General features: G+C 40.7%; 1 protein-coding gene across 6 annotated transcripts in view; it reads left to right on the top strand.

The window, feature by feature from the left end:
• The window catches only part of SLC25A21 (solute carrier family 25 member 21), a 492,785-nt gene that overhangs the window by 419,840 nt on the left and 58,019 nt on the right, over window positions 1–14,926 (top strand). For all 6 annotated transcript variants that reach the window (XM_045059821.1, XM_045059820.1, XM_019832945.3 and 3 more), the window contains one exon: window positions 14,814–14,880. In XM_045059821.1, the coding sequence (XP_044915756.1) occupies window positions 14,814–14,880 (67 nt within the window). The remainder of the gene's footprint in view (window positions 1–14,813; window positions 14,881–14,926) is intronic.

Below are 14,926 nucleotides of genomic sequence, written 5' to 3'. Positions count from 1 at the left end.
TATAAGAATCTGTATAGCTTCCTGGTCTCAAAGGCCAGAGATGGTCATGTCAGAGGCATGGAGCACACTTGTAATTAGCAGTTTTTCACTGAAAAAAAAGCGAGTACACTAGACTAGAAAATGGAAGAAAGCGAGGACGATTTTATGAAATTTCTAGAGAATTACCCAATCAAATGGTACTGAGTACTCTGGCCTGATTCCTAACAGATAGACATCTAGGTAAGAGCAGCCCTAAGTCATTAACTTGATAAAGAAGGTTTGGGGTTTTTTCCCCCTGTTTTTCAATGCATAGTTCCTAGACCTTCTGCATGAGAATTAGTGGCAGTAATAAAAATGCATGTTATTGAACATCCACTCAGACCTACCAAATCCAAATGTCTGGAGGTAAGGCACCAGGATCCTGTTTTTTAGGAAGGGGGAAAATACCTCTCTCAAAATCCCCCTCAAGTTGCATTGGTTAGGATTAAGTTGCTACTCACATCTCATGCAATTACAGGCTAGGAGAATAAGACCAGGTGATTCAATCAGTCGTGCCAGGGCTGGTGAAGAGTTCTACTTCCCTGAGCACATGACCTTAAGGGTGTGAACACTAGAATTAGGTTCTGACAGCATGGAGAATGATGGAGCCTATTGGGTAGGTAGAAATGAAGTTTGCAACCATGATTTGGTAGCTGATGAGGCATAATAACTCACATGAAGCCTTGGTCTCTTCAGCTGCCATTTCCTAAATTCTGCTCATATTCTGTAGATCAAGTGCCCAAAATTTTCCTCATTGATAGCCATTTTGGTAAAGTCTAGGCAGTTCCAAAGAAACCAGGAAGAATTGACATTTGGTAGGAAAGTGAAAGAGATTGATCTTGGAATAGTTCAAAATACCAGATACAAGCTTCTATTCATAACACTGCCAGACCAAGTCAGTGGGAATACAATGCATTTGTTCTTTAGTTCAACAAATATTTACTGAGCACCTATTATATGTCAGATCCTATATTTAGCCCCAGGGGTATGTAAGCAAATAAAATAAACAAAAGCCCCTGTGCCCTTTCCTCATGAAGCTTACATCCTAGTGAGAGCAACTGAGAATAAATAAAGCAAGAGAATAAATAAAGCAATAAAGCAATAAATAAAGCAACTGAGAATAAATAAAGCATGTTTGAAGGGGATAGCTTTATCAAGAAAAAGAAAGCAGGCAGAAAGGATAGGCAGTGTTCAAGTGAAGTTGTTGTGATTCTAAAGAGAAGAGAAGTAAGATCAAGCTTCACTGAGAAGGTAATTTGGTACAGAATTTAAGAAGATGAGTAGTGAGCCATGGGGATATGTAGGGAAAGGATCCAGACAAGATGCATCAACTGCAAAGGCCCTGTGGTAGAAGTGTGCCTGATCCAAGGAACAAAGCAGGTCAGTGGGGCTGGAGGGGAGGGAATCAAGGATGAAGTGGAATGTATAATGCAGTATGGTAGAAGCAGATTGCCTGGGGCCTTTGAAGGGACTTTGGTTTTGCTCTGAGGGAGATGGAAGGACATTGGAAAGCTGGGAACAGAGGAGTGATGCGATCTACCTTATATTTTAATAGGATTATTCTGTTACTGTGTTGAGAATAGAGTATAGGGAAACTAGTTAGGAGGCTATCATTATGGCTCGAGTGAGATATGATCAGGGCTTGCACCAGAAAAATAGAGATGAATAAGAGTAAGCAAGAACTCAAGTATAGGCTTTCAAAGTTTCTGACCTGAGTGACTGGAAAGAGTTGCTATTGTTGACTGATCTGGAGAATATTGTGGATGGAACAAGTGTGTGAGGAAGAATCAGGAATTCATGTTGAATGTGCTAATTTTGACATCCCATTTAGATATCCAAGTGGAGATGTTGAGCAGGTGACTAGATGAATGCAGATGTATGACTGTTATCTACATAGGGGTGATAATTAAATGAATAGGACTGGATGAAATCACCAGGAAGAGGTAGACAAGGTCCAGAAACTAAGTCCTAGGATTGTCTTCTGCATTGTTTTTGAAAATGTCTTGAGTTCTGTGTAACTTATCCAATTCTAGTTTCCTAGGACATTGATTGCGGGAGTTAGGAAAAAGTTAACTCTTAATGACTCACTGGCAATAATGTAATATGAAGGAAAATTTTTTCAAAGTTACTGGGAGACTGTGCACATCCATAAGTCCATAAAGTACATATGGACTTTTACTTATTACATGCAGAAAGCTCAGCGACTATGCATTTAACTTGTGTTTTCATAAGTTAAATAAGAATTCGGGCACTTAAAAAACTGGTATAAGTGGGTGGGCACCTGAATGGCTCAGTCGGTTAAGCGTCTGACTCTTGATTTTGGCTCAGGTTACGATCTCACGATTCGTGGGATTGAGCCCCATGTGGGACTCTGCACTCATAGCACAGAGCCTGCTTGGGATTCTCTCTCTCCCTCCATGTCTCCCTGCCCCTCCCCCATGCACCCATGCATGCACGCACGTACACACACACACACACACACACACACACACACACACACTCTCTGTCTCTTTTTCTCCCTTAAAATAAATAAATAAGCAAAAAAAACTGGTGTAAGGGACTACACCAAAGGGGACTACGAACCCTGGCTCAGCTGTTCCCCCTCTTAAAAACCAGCATTTTAGTCTCTCCCAGAAACCAAGCAGACTGGTTTCTGCACAATAAAGACATAGTCACCGAAGGAGCCCCAGAGCAGAGGTAGAATGACATTTCCCAGTGGACTTCACTCTGGATCTCAAGCTAAGAACATGGAGTCAAGCATAGTGCTCGGAAGCAGAGGAGTCAAGTAGACTTGGGTTCTTATCCCAACTCCTCCACTTACCAGCTGTTTGGCTAGTAGGAAAGTTGCTACTGTCTCTCTCTATGGCCTTGTCTATGAAATGGAAAGAGTAGAATCTATTTCATGTAAAAATTGAATGAGATAATAATTATAAAGCATTTAGCATAATGATTGCTATTTTTGTTTCTAAAATTTCCCTCAGTAGTCTCAATTCCATTAGAATTCCAAGCTGTTATAATACTATTCCTTTGGAGCCTAGAGTATTGAAATGAACATGTGTTCAATCAGATTGTAATTTGTAACCTACCAAATGCTCTGGTCCAAGGCTTTGTTCTCCAGGGTTGAGATTTATTGAGTTGCATTTAACTCCAATACCACTAGGGGGCACCTCAACAAATTAATTTTGGAGCCTACTGTAATAACTGGCAGCCATGAGTTAATGAATTTCTAAATGTGACTTATGCTCTGGGAGTAGCCTGCTCAGCGCACTTAGTGCACAACACCTTTGGTCTCAAACATGTATAAATTGATTGTAGCAGAATTCCACAACAGGGTGTGAATTCCTAAAGTACTGGGTCATATACTTAGGTAAGATTCTATTTGTGAAGGACATCTCTGAATTCTGAGGCTTTCTGTCCCAGCTGTGGTCATACATAGCCCTGCTCGGTCAAGCTATTAAATCAGTCTACTTATTACAACCAGGTACCAACTCATTTTCATAAGCACTTGTAAAGAGAGCTGACATTAAAAAAAAATCTCTATTCTGGCAGTAGTGCTTTGGAATTAATTTGCTCACCTTTTGTGCCAATGGATTTTTGTGCTGGGTAAGCAGCTAACACATGGTTGAGCCAAAATTCAAACCCACGGAGTGTGGCTCCAGAGCCCACACTCCTACCCACTATGTCATATTGCTTTACTGACAGGTAGCATCAAATTAATGCTAAATACCAGAGGGTGGTGATAAAGAGCAGGAGTGGCCATTGTCAAGCAATTTATAACCTGGATTAAATATGGTAATCATGTGAATAATGCATACTCTATTTAGTTAAAAATATACAAGCAATTCAGACTATTAATACGGATCATGTTTGGGTCTTGTCTGTGTACATAGATCTACGTAAGTACATGTATAGATATAGATATAGATATAGATATAGATATAGATATAGATATAGATATAGATATAGATATGCTTAAGTATATATAGTTCTTATTTGGATATAGTTATATTCAATGTATGTTACCTGAGTGTTACTGTGTGCCAAGCACATGATGAAATATTAAAGGCAACATCTTGGTCATGCCTGGTCGACAACAGGCAATTGTCTACCATCTCAAAGACTTCTTGGAGAAAATTAAGGTCTTGGGGCACCTGGATGGCTCAGTCGGTTGGGTGTCCGACTTCAGCTCAGGTCATGATCTCACGGTTTGTGGGTTCGAGCCCCACATCCGGCCCTGTGCTGACCGCTCAGAGCCTGGAGCCTGCTTCAGATTCTGTGTCTCCATCTCTCTCTCTCCCCCTCCCCCACTCATGCTCTGTCTCTCTGTCTCTCAAAAATAAATAAACATTTAAAAAAAATTTTTTTAAGAAAATTGAGGTCTTAAGTGATTTGCGGACAATGGGACTACTGTATCAACAGTTGACCCAGAATAATGTGTTTAGCCTAGTACATGGAATAGAGCATATTGAATGAATGAGTGAATGAATAAATGAATGATAGTTACTTCGTGAATGGGAAGGACGGAAATTAGAAACAGAGGAGGTAAAAGAAAAATGGGGTCGGTAAGAGGATGCGGGTAAGTAGGATGAAGCAAAGAATTCCCAAATTCCCTCAGAGGGCCGTATTTAGCAGAGAGCTGGCTGGTGAGGAACTTTTGACTCCACAATTAGGACTTCTTTCCTGGCTTTCAGTCCCAGCCCAAGAAATAGTGTTGTTTCAGTTGGTTTTGGGGGTTTTGTCTGTCTGTCTGTTTATTTATTGTCCTTTTCTTCAAAGTTGCCATCCACATGAGTGAAAGACTGCCCCTAAATGATTCTTACTTCCTAATGGAAATGCGTTCATCTTTTAAAGCCAGGTAATCTGCTGTCGCTGAAAATTAATACACTTTTTGCATAGTCGGTTCTAAGTAAGTCTCTTCACTTACAGGTTAATGGGGCGATTAACGCCACACTCTCCCCCTGTTATTTACTTCAGTCACTTCTCAAATATCTTTTCTGCTTTTTTTTCCTTAGCGTTTTCCATCAGGGTTCTGGTTCTTATATCACGCTAATGCCTTCCTTGGGCTGAGCTGTACAGCATGTTTAGTGCATTGAGCACCCAGCCAACTTTCCAGGGAATCGAGCCATAGACGTACCTCCTAAATGATACTGACAGCTAAGCTAATTTTCTGTATCTTAGAAAATCAAAGTTGTAGTTTATTTTAGACATATCAACAAAGTTTAATTGTCGTGGTAAAATCATACTAAAAGTTCGGTTAAAAACGGGTGTTCGGGAAAACTTTAAAGGATTCCTCCATACAGCATATAATGAAAGTGGCATGGTTTGGGGTAACAAATATATCCAAGGACCATATGCAGAAACTTAATTCAATTAATTCTCAGTAATGAAAACTAATAACTGTGTTGTTTGTGCCTGAAGACCTGATAGGAGTTGAAGCAGGGAAAACTTTTGTTGGTTTTTCACTACAATGTTAGCTAAAACCTTTGTCATGTTGCACTTCCTTGAAGTTCAGTTGCTGGTTTGAAAAGCAAGCTTAGTCTTTTTTAAGCTGTTTTTCCTCTCCTTTAAAGGACCCATAGTTTTCCCCCTCTCCTTTGCTACGTTAAAATGGCCCCAAGATGCACGCAATTTTGTGAACTTCAAATTGCAGATTCTACATAATTCCAATAACAGAGCCATGAAGCTCCACTCTTTCATTTGGAATCTGTGAACCACTGAGACTTGTGGAGTATAAATGACGTCAGAATATTGCCCTAAAGGTGTAGTGTCAGGGCCAGAATTCTGCCCTGGGATGTCAGGCAGTAGAAGCCCCTCAGTCACAACGCAGAGCTGAGTGCCGCCCTCATTGTTTTAATTACAGGGCTACAGCATGTGGGTAAGAAACTTGGATTTGACAAGAGTAGAAGAAAGAGGATATTGTATGCCTTCAATCAGCTTTGTATTAGGAGATCCTTAAAGGGAAAATTATGTGAAAGAAAGGAGGAAGAAAACAAACTAGCAGGATCCCTATTTCAATGTAATTTGGAGAAAATGACTGATTTGGGTTGGTCATGCTGCCAGAACAGATGACTCAAGGCTTCCAAACAAGAAATGGAAATCAGGAGGATGCCTGAAGCCTGAAAGAAGAACAAATTGTGAAGATATGATTGACTGTAAAGCTTCAAAATCAACTGTACCAAAGATGAGCTTGGATCATTGCCCAGAACAGAACTGAATGGTGATGTTCATTTAAGTTCTGACTGTTGAAACAAAATAAAATGTAGTAATTGTGCTCTGTTAGGTACACAGACGTGTTAATGCTTTCCAATTTCCCCAACTGGGGATCTGGTGTCACTTTCCCTGTCGTTCCTATTTCATGCTTCACCGGTGACTATTATTGCTGCTCTGGACACTTGGTGAATGCCAGGTTTTTGGCAAAGAACTGGGATCCAGGTGAAAGCATCCTTCTCATGCCGCGTGTGAGTGTGCTGCAGGTGGCTTTGAAAATGGCTTTAGAGCTTGGAAATCATTTCCAATTGGCCTGTTCAGGCTTGGGTGATGTGCACCTCGATCCTGGCCTTCAGTGTTCTGGTTGCTGGACGTTGGTTATGAGTCTCAGCAATTTGGACCCCAAAGCACTTTGTCTCTGACAACCAGGAAACGCCTCCGTTTCCATGGGCAGCAGATTCATACATCGATCTTTTCCTCTCTTAGGCAGGAAGACATTTTATTCACGGTCTTCTTATACTCTTTTTTCTCAGTAATCTGTCAGTTGGGTTTTAGGATAGCCTTTCTGAAGGACAATGGGACTTAACTCCCTCTAATGGTCAGTTTTGAAGCAGCTACATACCTCCATTTCTCCTTGGAAGCTACAAAGAAGAAAAGATCCCATGTTGTTTTTCCTAACACCAAAATCCTGCTTGCTAGCCTAGCAACTTCGGAAATTTCCCAGCCTGCCTGTAGGAACAGTCCAAGTGCATGGTACAAATGACTTCCAAACAAACATTTTCTACATGCTAAATTAGGAAGGAAGGAAGGAAGGAAGGAAGGAAGGAAGGAAGGAAAGAAAGAAAGAAAGAAAGAAAGAAAGAAAGAAAGAAAGAAAGAAAGAAAGAGCAAAACCAACAAGGGGGTGACTCAAGGAAAAAAGGAGGAGCAGACAGAATATGTGATATTTCCACTCCTTTTTGGTTTCTTCACCTGAATCAAATTTTGAGAGTGTTAAGCACTGTCCTGTCTACCCACTATTTACCACAAAGTCTTCAGATTTCAGGCTGACTGAGCCAGTGACTTTTTTTTCAGCCATCCAAATGGACTAAAGATGTTGTCAGGTACAAGATGTTTAATTAAGGATCTGTCTAGTCTGTTTGGGCATCTAAAGTTTGGACCTTAAACAAGGTAACCTAAAATTAGACTCTGCTAATGAGAGACAGCAGAAAGACTTCTTCAAGGGTGTGACTTGCCACAAATGAACCACCAAGAGGGGACACAAACTGGAACTCAGAGGAAATTCCACATCTCCTTGCTTCAAGCAATCAACATCTTTTCATTGATTGGTCTGCGACCTTGGAGCCACCCAATATGCTAAATAGTTTCGCACTTCAAAAATGGGGGTGGGGGAAATGAGGGGTAAAATTATTTTGTGAGGTTTGGCACAAATCTGCATTTCAAATAAGCTATGTATGAGCTGTGTCTTTGAGAGAAGAACACGTGCAATTTAGTTTTGATCTTCGTTTTATAGATGTACATAAGTAATACAAAGCCTGTTTTGATTATACAATGAAAAACAAATGTGATCCAATATTGTAGTACTCTGTGTCTACTTATGTTTCTGAACAACAACTCTCATTAGTATATGAACCACCATTAATGGCTTTGGAGACCTGGAACCCCATCCTGATATTTGCTTACAAGCTTATTCCATGTGTGGTATGGGGTTCTCTCATAGGTAACCATCCTAATAGGATAGGGTTCTAATGTCTGATGGGCTCCTGAAAGAATTTAAAACCATTTCTCAAAATGGTTCTCACAGGCTCCTTCAAAATGCTTTGTGTAACATTCAACAACCACCTTCACTATGATTATGACTTAAGAAATACCATTTAAGACTTTTTTCAGATATGGGGGTGTCAAAGGCTATTTGCTAGTGGAGACCAAGAGTACATTGTATGTGTTCTTCTCAACGCTTTTAGCTGTAGGTTAACAGAAGATGTAGTTGAAAGCAGTTCAGATAGTAAAGATTTGTTTTTAATTTCACGTGACCAGAAATCTGGAGGTAGATGCCTAGGATTGGTTGATTCAACAGTCCAATAATGTCATTGAGGCCTAGGTCCTTTCCAACTTTGTGCTGACTTCCTCAGTTTGTGGGCAATGATATCTCATTTGACTGCAGTACACAGGCATCTCATGCAGCTAGAACGACAAGGAGAGAAGAGGGACTTGTCTTTCCATGTGCATTTTTTCCTTAGGCTGGAAATCCAAGACTTCCAGCATACATTTCCTCTCTTCCCACCACTGGTCTCATGGGCTAGCATTGGATCATATGTCCATGGATGTGACAGGATTCACTAGCAAGGGAATAGGACCACCATGATTAGCTTGAAGAATTCTGCTTCACCCCTGGACTACAGAAGGGCTTTCTTGCCTGAGTGCGGAGGATGGTGAATACTTTCACCCCAAGGAACAGCAAGGGAATTCTGTTGGGTGAGCAACCACCAGTGCTCCCCACTGACTTTTTGGATAATAACAGTTTTACTTTAATACATGGTATTAATATTTCAATGTTTTCTCCTATTACTGAAGTATTGTCTTTCTCCCACACTGACAGAATCATCCTGGTATGCCTCTTATCCTGCGGGGAGAAACATTCGTCCTTGGGCCTACTTTTTTTTTTTTTTCCTAAATCTGGTCCAACTAGCAGATGCTTAATCGACAACTCAAAAGCTTTTACAAAAAATGATCTTGTGCATTTCAGCCTAAATCAATCGGTTATGCAGGTAGTGATCCACATTACTTTAAAACAGAACTGAGTGGAAATGGGACTAAAAAACTGATTTTTCCTAAAATAAGATATTTTACAACAGAAATAACTTTTCAAAAATGTTTATAAAAACAAATTTACTTCAAGAAAAACTGCAATAGAGTGTAGCCCCATGGTCAAGGACATGGACTGTGAGGACAACGGAACTTAATTTGAGTCACTGTATGCTATTTGGCAGTGATGTGACAGCAGGCATCCCCTGCAAAATGAAGAAAATAACCAATCACACCTCCTTCAAAGGATTGTTATGAAAGTTGAATGAGGTTAAAATATGCCCATATGCCTACATACATTTATTCTTAATGGAGTGGCTACTACATAGTAAGCTTTAGACGAATTTTGGCTGTTTTTACTTGTATCAATATCAACAATAGTCCATAAACATACAAGTCAACATTTTCCTACACAGGATAGGTAAAATCAAATTCACAACTTTTGGAAGTAACAACTTTGAGAAACAAAATGTGGGGGCTGCCATATAGTTCATACTGCTTTGTTATGGGAGGTCTTACATTGGTTCTTATGCCTCTTCCAAAGAGTTCTCCAATGGGCCTGATGTTGGTCAAAACTTAAAGCCAGAATAGTGGCTTTCCTACCTGTTCAGGAAAAAGGACTGCTATTGATGCTACATATACATTAGAATCTCAGTTTCCCTTCATCTGGGGAGGAGACTGGATGTGTCAGCCTGCTTCTTGAGAAGTAAGCCGGATAAAGCATGTTGCTATTGGTGGCACAAATCTCCTAACTTCCCTAGTTATTGTCTTGGTAAGCCACATGCTCTGTAGAGTGCAGCCAAAACTACATGAACACAGGAAAAAGTTGGCAGAGTGAACAGTACATGTGGGTATAAAGATTAGTTCTTTGGCAGAAAAAAAAAAGAAGTTTATCTCCTTCATAAAACATTACAATTCCTTTTTGTTTCTTAGAATCTGTATATCATACCTTACCTTAGGAAAACTTCCAGTAATTATCTAATCAAGTAAAAAAGTAGCTCATCAGCTTGAGCCCTTGCCTACCACATTCTCCTTTTCGAATTTTGGGTGTGACTCTTCTGATTGGCCCAAGTGCCAATCTTCACTGACAAAAAGGCTCTTCATGTGAGAGGGCATGCATGGTATGGAGATGCTGTAGCAGCCACTTTGGCTGTAGGGGTCATGAAACTTACTTTCTGGATCCAGGACTTTGGGTTGTAAATAATAAACCCAACTCAAAATAATTTAGGTAAAAAAAAAAAAGGAATTTATTCTAAATGATACTGGGTATCTTAAAGAATGAAAAGCAAAGGGAAATGCCAGTATTCAATAAGGACTGAGATGTACCTAAGCATAAGGAAATGCTTGGGGCACCTGGGTGGCTCAGTTGGTTGAGCGTCCGACTCTTGATTTCAGCTCAGATCATGATCCCAGGGTCGTGAGATCAAACCCCACATCAGGCTCTGTGCTGACAGTGGAGCCAGCTTGGGATATTCTCTCTCGCGCTCTCTCTCTCTCTCTCTCTCTCTCTCTCTCTCTCTCTCCCCCCCATTCTTTCTCTCTCTTTCCCCCTCTTCCTCTCCCCCCTCCGAAAAAATAAAAACAGTGTTTAAAAAAAAGAAAAAGAGCTGCTGGCGGCAGGGTCATACTCACAGTACCGGATCTTCTGTTCTCCATCCTGCTTCCGTGCTTCCCTGAACAGTAGCTTCCTTCTTTTTTATCACTGCAGATTGACCTCCTCCAAATGGCAGAAAACATGAGTACCATCGACATGCTACCTTTGTATCTTAGAGTGTCAACCACACAGGGCGAGACTGACCTGTTCAGTTCTAATTCCCAAATCCTGAAGAATTCTGCTAGGTCTAGCTTGGATCAGGGGGCAAAGAGATGGAATACCATTTGGATCCATTGGTGAGATGCCCAATCAATGGCTGCCTACAAGCAGTGTCATACTGTACTAATGTATTGCTTCAGTGTTTTAAAAAAGTTGGGCGGGGCAGTTCTCAGCAGAAGAGGTGCTGGCCTAATCCATAGATGTCCACTATTGCATGGATATACTGTGAAAACAGTGCAAGGAAATAGATCTAAATTCCCATTTGCCAGCAAAAGATGGCCCTTAAGAATTTCCCATTAAAACTGTTCATTCGCTGTTAGAAAGTTTAGGATGGTGGGATGGCTGGAGGCGGTGGGGGTGGTGGAGGATGATTACACATGAAAGGAACTGAGCAGAGAGAAGGGAAGGAGGGCACATCAAGGAAGCATCGCCAACTTGAAGCAGAGGGCTCTGGACCTCCCAGCAGTTTTTGGATTAAATCCTTATGGTTCTCCCAGCTGCCTCTCTTCCCTCCTGCCTTACACCTCTTTTTAATATTTTCTCCCATCATTTTTAAAATGAAGACCTTCTGTGTTACTTATAAGATTTCTGTCCTCCTTCAGAGAAGCAGTGCTCTACTTTAGGCAAAAGTTTGAAGTAAGGCAGAGTTTTCTCTTCAGGAAAGCACTTTCCCATATCCTCCTGTTATTTTTCTTAGAACAACAAAATCTGAGGGTTGGAGTGGACCCGTCTTGCGGGTGAGCAAGTTCATCTGTTGCTGTGTATATCCCATCTCTGGCATCCATTACAAGTGGCCATCCAGACTGCTTGACCACATGCCATGAAGGAGAACTCATCATTTTTCAGGAGAGACCATTCTATGTCCACATAATTCTGACTATTAGGAGTACTTCCTTGTATTAAGCTCCTACTGGGCCAATAATTTGTCTTTTCTTGCTTCCACCTGTTGGTCCTAGTTCTACCACCTGGAAACAAACAGAAAAGTCCAATCTCATTCCTGCATGCTCACCTTTCAAGAGATCATCACGTTCGTTATGTTTCTCCCTATGATTGTTCTTCTCCAGGCTGAGCAAGTGTTCTTCCTATAACTGTTCTCTGTTCTATGGGTTTTCAAGTACCTCTGTTATTAACAGGAACACTCACTTATGGAAGCATTACTTACTTAAAAGTTCTTAATTTTTCCCCCAAACCAGGTATAATCTTCCAGATATGGAAAACTCAGCACAGAAAGAACAGAACTAATGTCTTTCATTAGAAATATAGAACTTCTGCTCAAGAAAATCACATTTACCTTCTGGGAAGACCAAAGCTATGCTTAGTCACTCTCATGCTGAAAATTATGTGATAATTAATTTCTAATGAAATTTAAATGATAAAGAATGGTTAAATTTTAGAAGTGAATTTCAGGCGTCAGTAGTTGAAATTGGAATGGAAAGGAGGTAGGAGTATGAATTTCCATGGTTCTTCAAATCACGTGTCTGCTTTATTTCCTATTCATAAATCTAACACTATCCATTAAGTCAAAAACAGAGGTTAGACAGGGCACCTGGGCAACTCAGTCAGTTGAGCATCTGACTCTTAATTTTGGCTCAGGTCATGATATGGTTTGTGGGTTTGAGCCCAGCTTTGGGCTCTGTGCTGGAGGCATGGAACCTGCTTAGGATTCTCTCTCATACTCTCTCTCTGCCCCTTTCCTACTCATGCTCTCTCTCTCTCTTTCTCTCTAAAACAAATAAATAAACATTTTTTTAAAAAACAGAGGGTAGAGTAAGCCCATATCAGGGGATCATTTGATTCCTTTCTTCCTCTTTATGAAATCCATATGCTTAACAAACATTTGTGTCCTGGTTACATATACACATCACTCTGGGGGTAAGCACACTAATGCACACTCAGCCCTCAAGGAGCTATCAATTAGAAGCTGTAAAACAAGCCCTTTGCTTTCCTAATTGAAGTATGCTCTGTAAGCCAGTGAATCAAGGAAGAGCAAGAGTTCACCACATTAGTTTGGGTGGCAAAGTGGATTAGGCTAAATAATTTCTTAACTTTCTTATTCCAGAAGCACAGCTAGAAGCAGAACCCAATGTAAGAATGTTGGAGTGAGGGATGCCTGGGTGGTTCAGTTGGTTAAGTGTCAGACTCTTGTTTTTCCTTTCAGGTCATGATCTCACGGTTTTGGGTATTTGAGCCCCAAGTGGGGCTCTACACTGGCAGCACAGAGCCTGCTTGGGATTCTCTCTCTCTCCCTCTCTCTCTGCCCCTCCCCCACTTGTGCTGTCTCTGTGTCTCTCAAAGAAACTTAAAAAAAAAAAAAAAAAAAAAAAAGAGGGTCGCCTGGCTGGCTCAGTAGGTTAAGCGTCCAACTGTGGCTCAGGTCATGATCTTGCAGTTTGTGAGTTCAAGCCCCGCGTTGGGCTCTGTGCTGACAGCTCGGAGCCTGGAGCCTGCTTCGGATTCTGTGTCTCGCTTTCTCTCTGCCCCTCCCCTGCTCACACTCTGTCTCTCTCTGTCTCAAAAATAAATAAAACATTTTAAAAAAATGAAAAAAAAAGAGAGAGAGAGAAAGTTGCAGTGAAGCTTGAAGGGTCAAGGAAGCTCCAGATCCATGTTAAATGGACATCCTAAAATGCACACACTTGAGTCCTGCCCTTTTCTATACTCATATATGGGTTCATCAAGAAGACTGATTATCAGGGCACCTGGGGGGCTCAGTCAGTTAAGCCTCCAACTTCACCTCAGGTCATGATTTTGTGGGTTCAAGTCCCACCTCTGGCTCTGCCCTGACAGCCTGGAGCCTGGAGCCTGCTTCAGATTCTGTGTCTCCCTCTCTCTCTGCCCCTCTGCCGCTCATTCTCTCTCTCTCTCTCTCTCTCTCTCTCTCTCTCTCTCTCTCTCAAAAATGAGTAAACATTAAAAGATATTTTTTTAAAAAGAAATAAAACTGATTATCTCAGAAAAGAATGAGGAATATTCTATTTATGTATTTCAGGTTTAAAATGAGTAAATGGCAGGGGTACCTGGCTGGCTCAGTCGGTAGGGCACCTGATTCTTGATCCTAGGGTCATGAGTTCAAGCCCCATGTTGGGCGGGAAGCCTACTTAAAAAGAAAACAGAAAACAGAAAAAAAAAAAAAAAAGAAAAGAAATGAGTGTATGGCATATATAATTTTTTCCAGGCAGACAAAATTGAAAATTTTGGATCTTAAAATCTAATATGAAATAAGTGGTGACATTTTATGAACCTTATATTAAGCATTTGGCACTCGTTCTTGGTTCTGTTTTTTTGTTTCTAAAAACATTTGAATATATGACAAGACCCTCAACATTGGCAACAACAGTGTCATCACGGGTACTATTAAAACTGCATGTCAGCAAGAAAGTTTGACATTTCTTCTGTCAGCAACATATGTCCCTGACCTTCTATCTCCATCAAGGAAGTTAAAAAATTATGACTAACTCAGGACAAGGCTGGGAGCCCAGATTCCATGGCCATAGCGCTTGTTAGTTCCTTTGTGTTAGTAAAGCTAAAATTAAGGATTTGTGTCCCTTGGTAGCTCAGGCATTTCTGGTCTAGTGGGCTCAGGTCTCAGGTATAACTCTAACCTCATTTGGTAAAAAGGGAGAAAATGCACAACTGTTGACAGCTACCTACCGTACAACTGAGGGAAAAAATTCAAGATTGCTTACAGTGAGTAAGGTCAAGTGCTGTAAGGTACAACTCATTGTTGTGTTTAGCAATGTACCTAGGGATTCCAGTCTCAGTATCATTTATTCTTCTGAATTTCATAGTGCTAAAAAATTTAGAATTCATAATCTCTGCACTTTAGAATTAAAACAAGAGAGGACTTCATGATTGGTGTCCTACATTGAATAATTGGGAATACTTTAAGATTAGTTGTTTTGTCCATAAACAAAGGCAGAATTACCTGTTGCCTGGTTCCTTTACATAAAATCTTTTATTTCTCCAATAGGCTGTTTGGTTTTTACAAGGGAATTCTGCCACCCATCTTGGCTGAAACACCAAAAAGAGCAGTGAAGGTAAGCTCTGTATACCTTTCCACCAAGGGAAAATAGACTGCAGTAA

The sequence above is a fragment of the Felis catus genome, chromosome B3 (assembly GCF_018350175.1).
Source record: "Felis catus isolate Fca126 chromosome B3, F.catus_Fca126_mat1.0, whole genome shotgun sequence".
Classification (NCBI taxonomy): domain Eukaryota; kingdom Metazoa; phylum Chordata; class Mammalia; order Carnivora; family Felidae; genus Felis; species Felis catus.
Note: the sequence above shows the minus strand (reverse complement) of the source record. Positions and strands in the feature narration are given on the sequence as shown.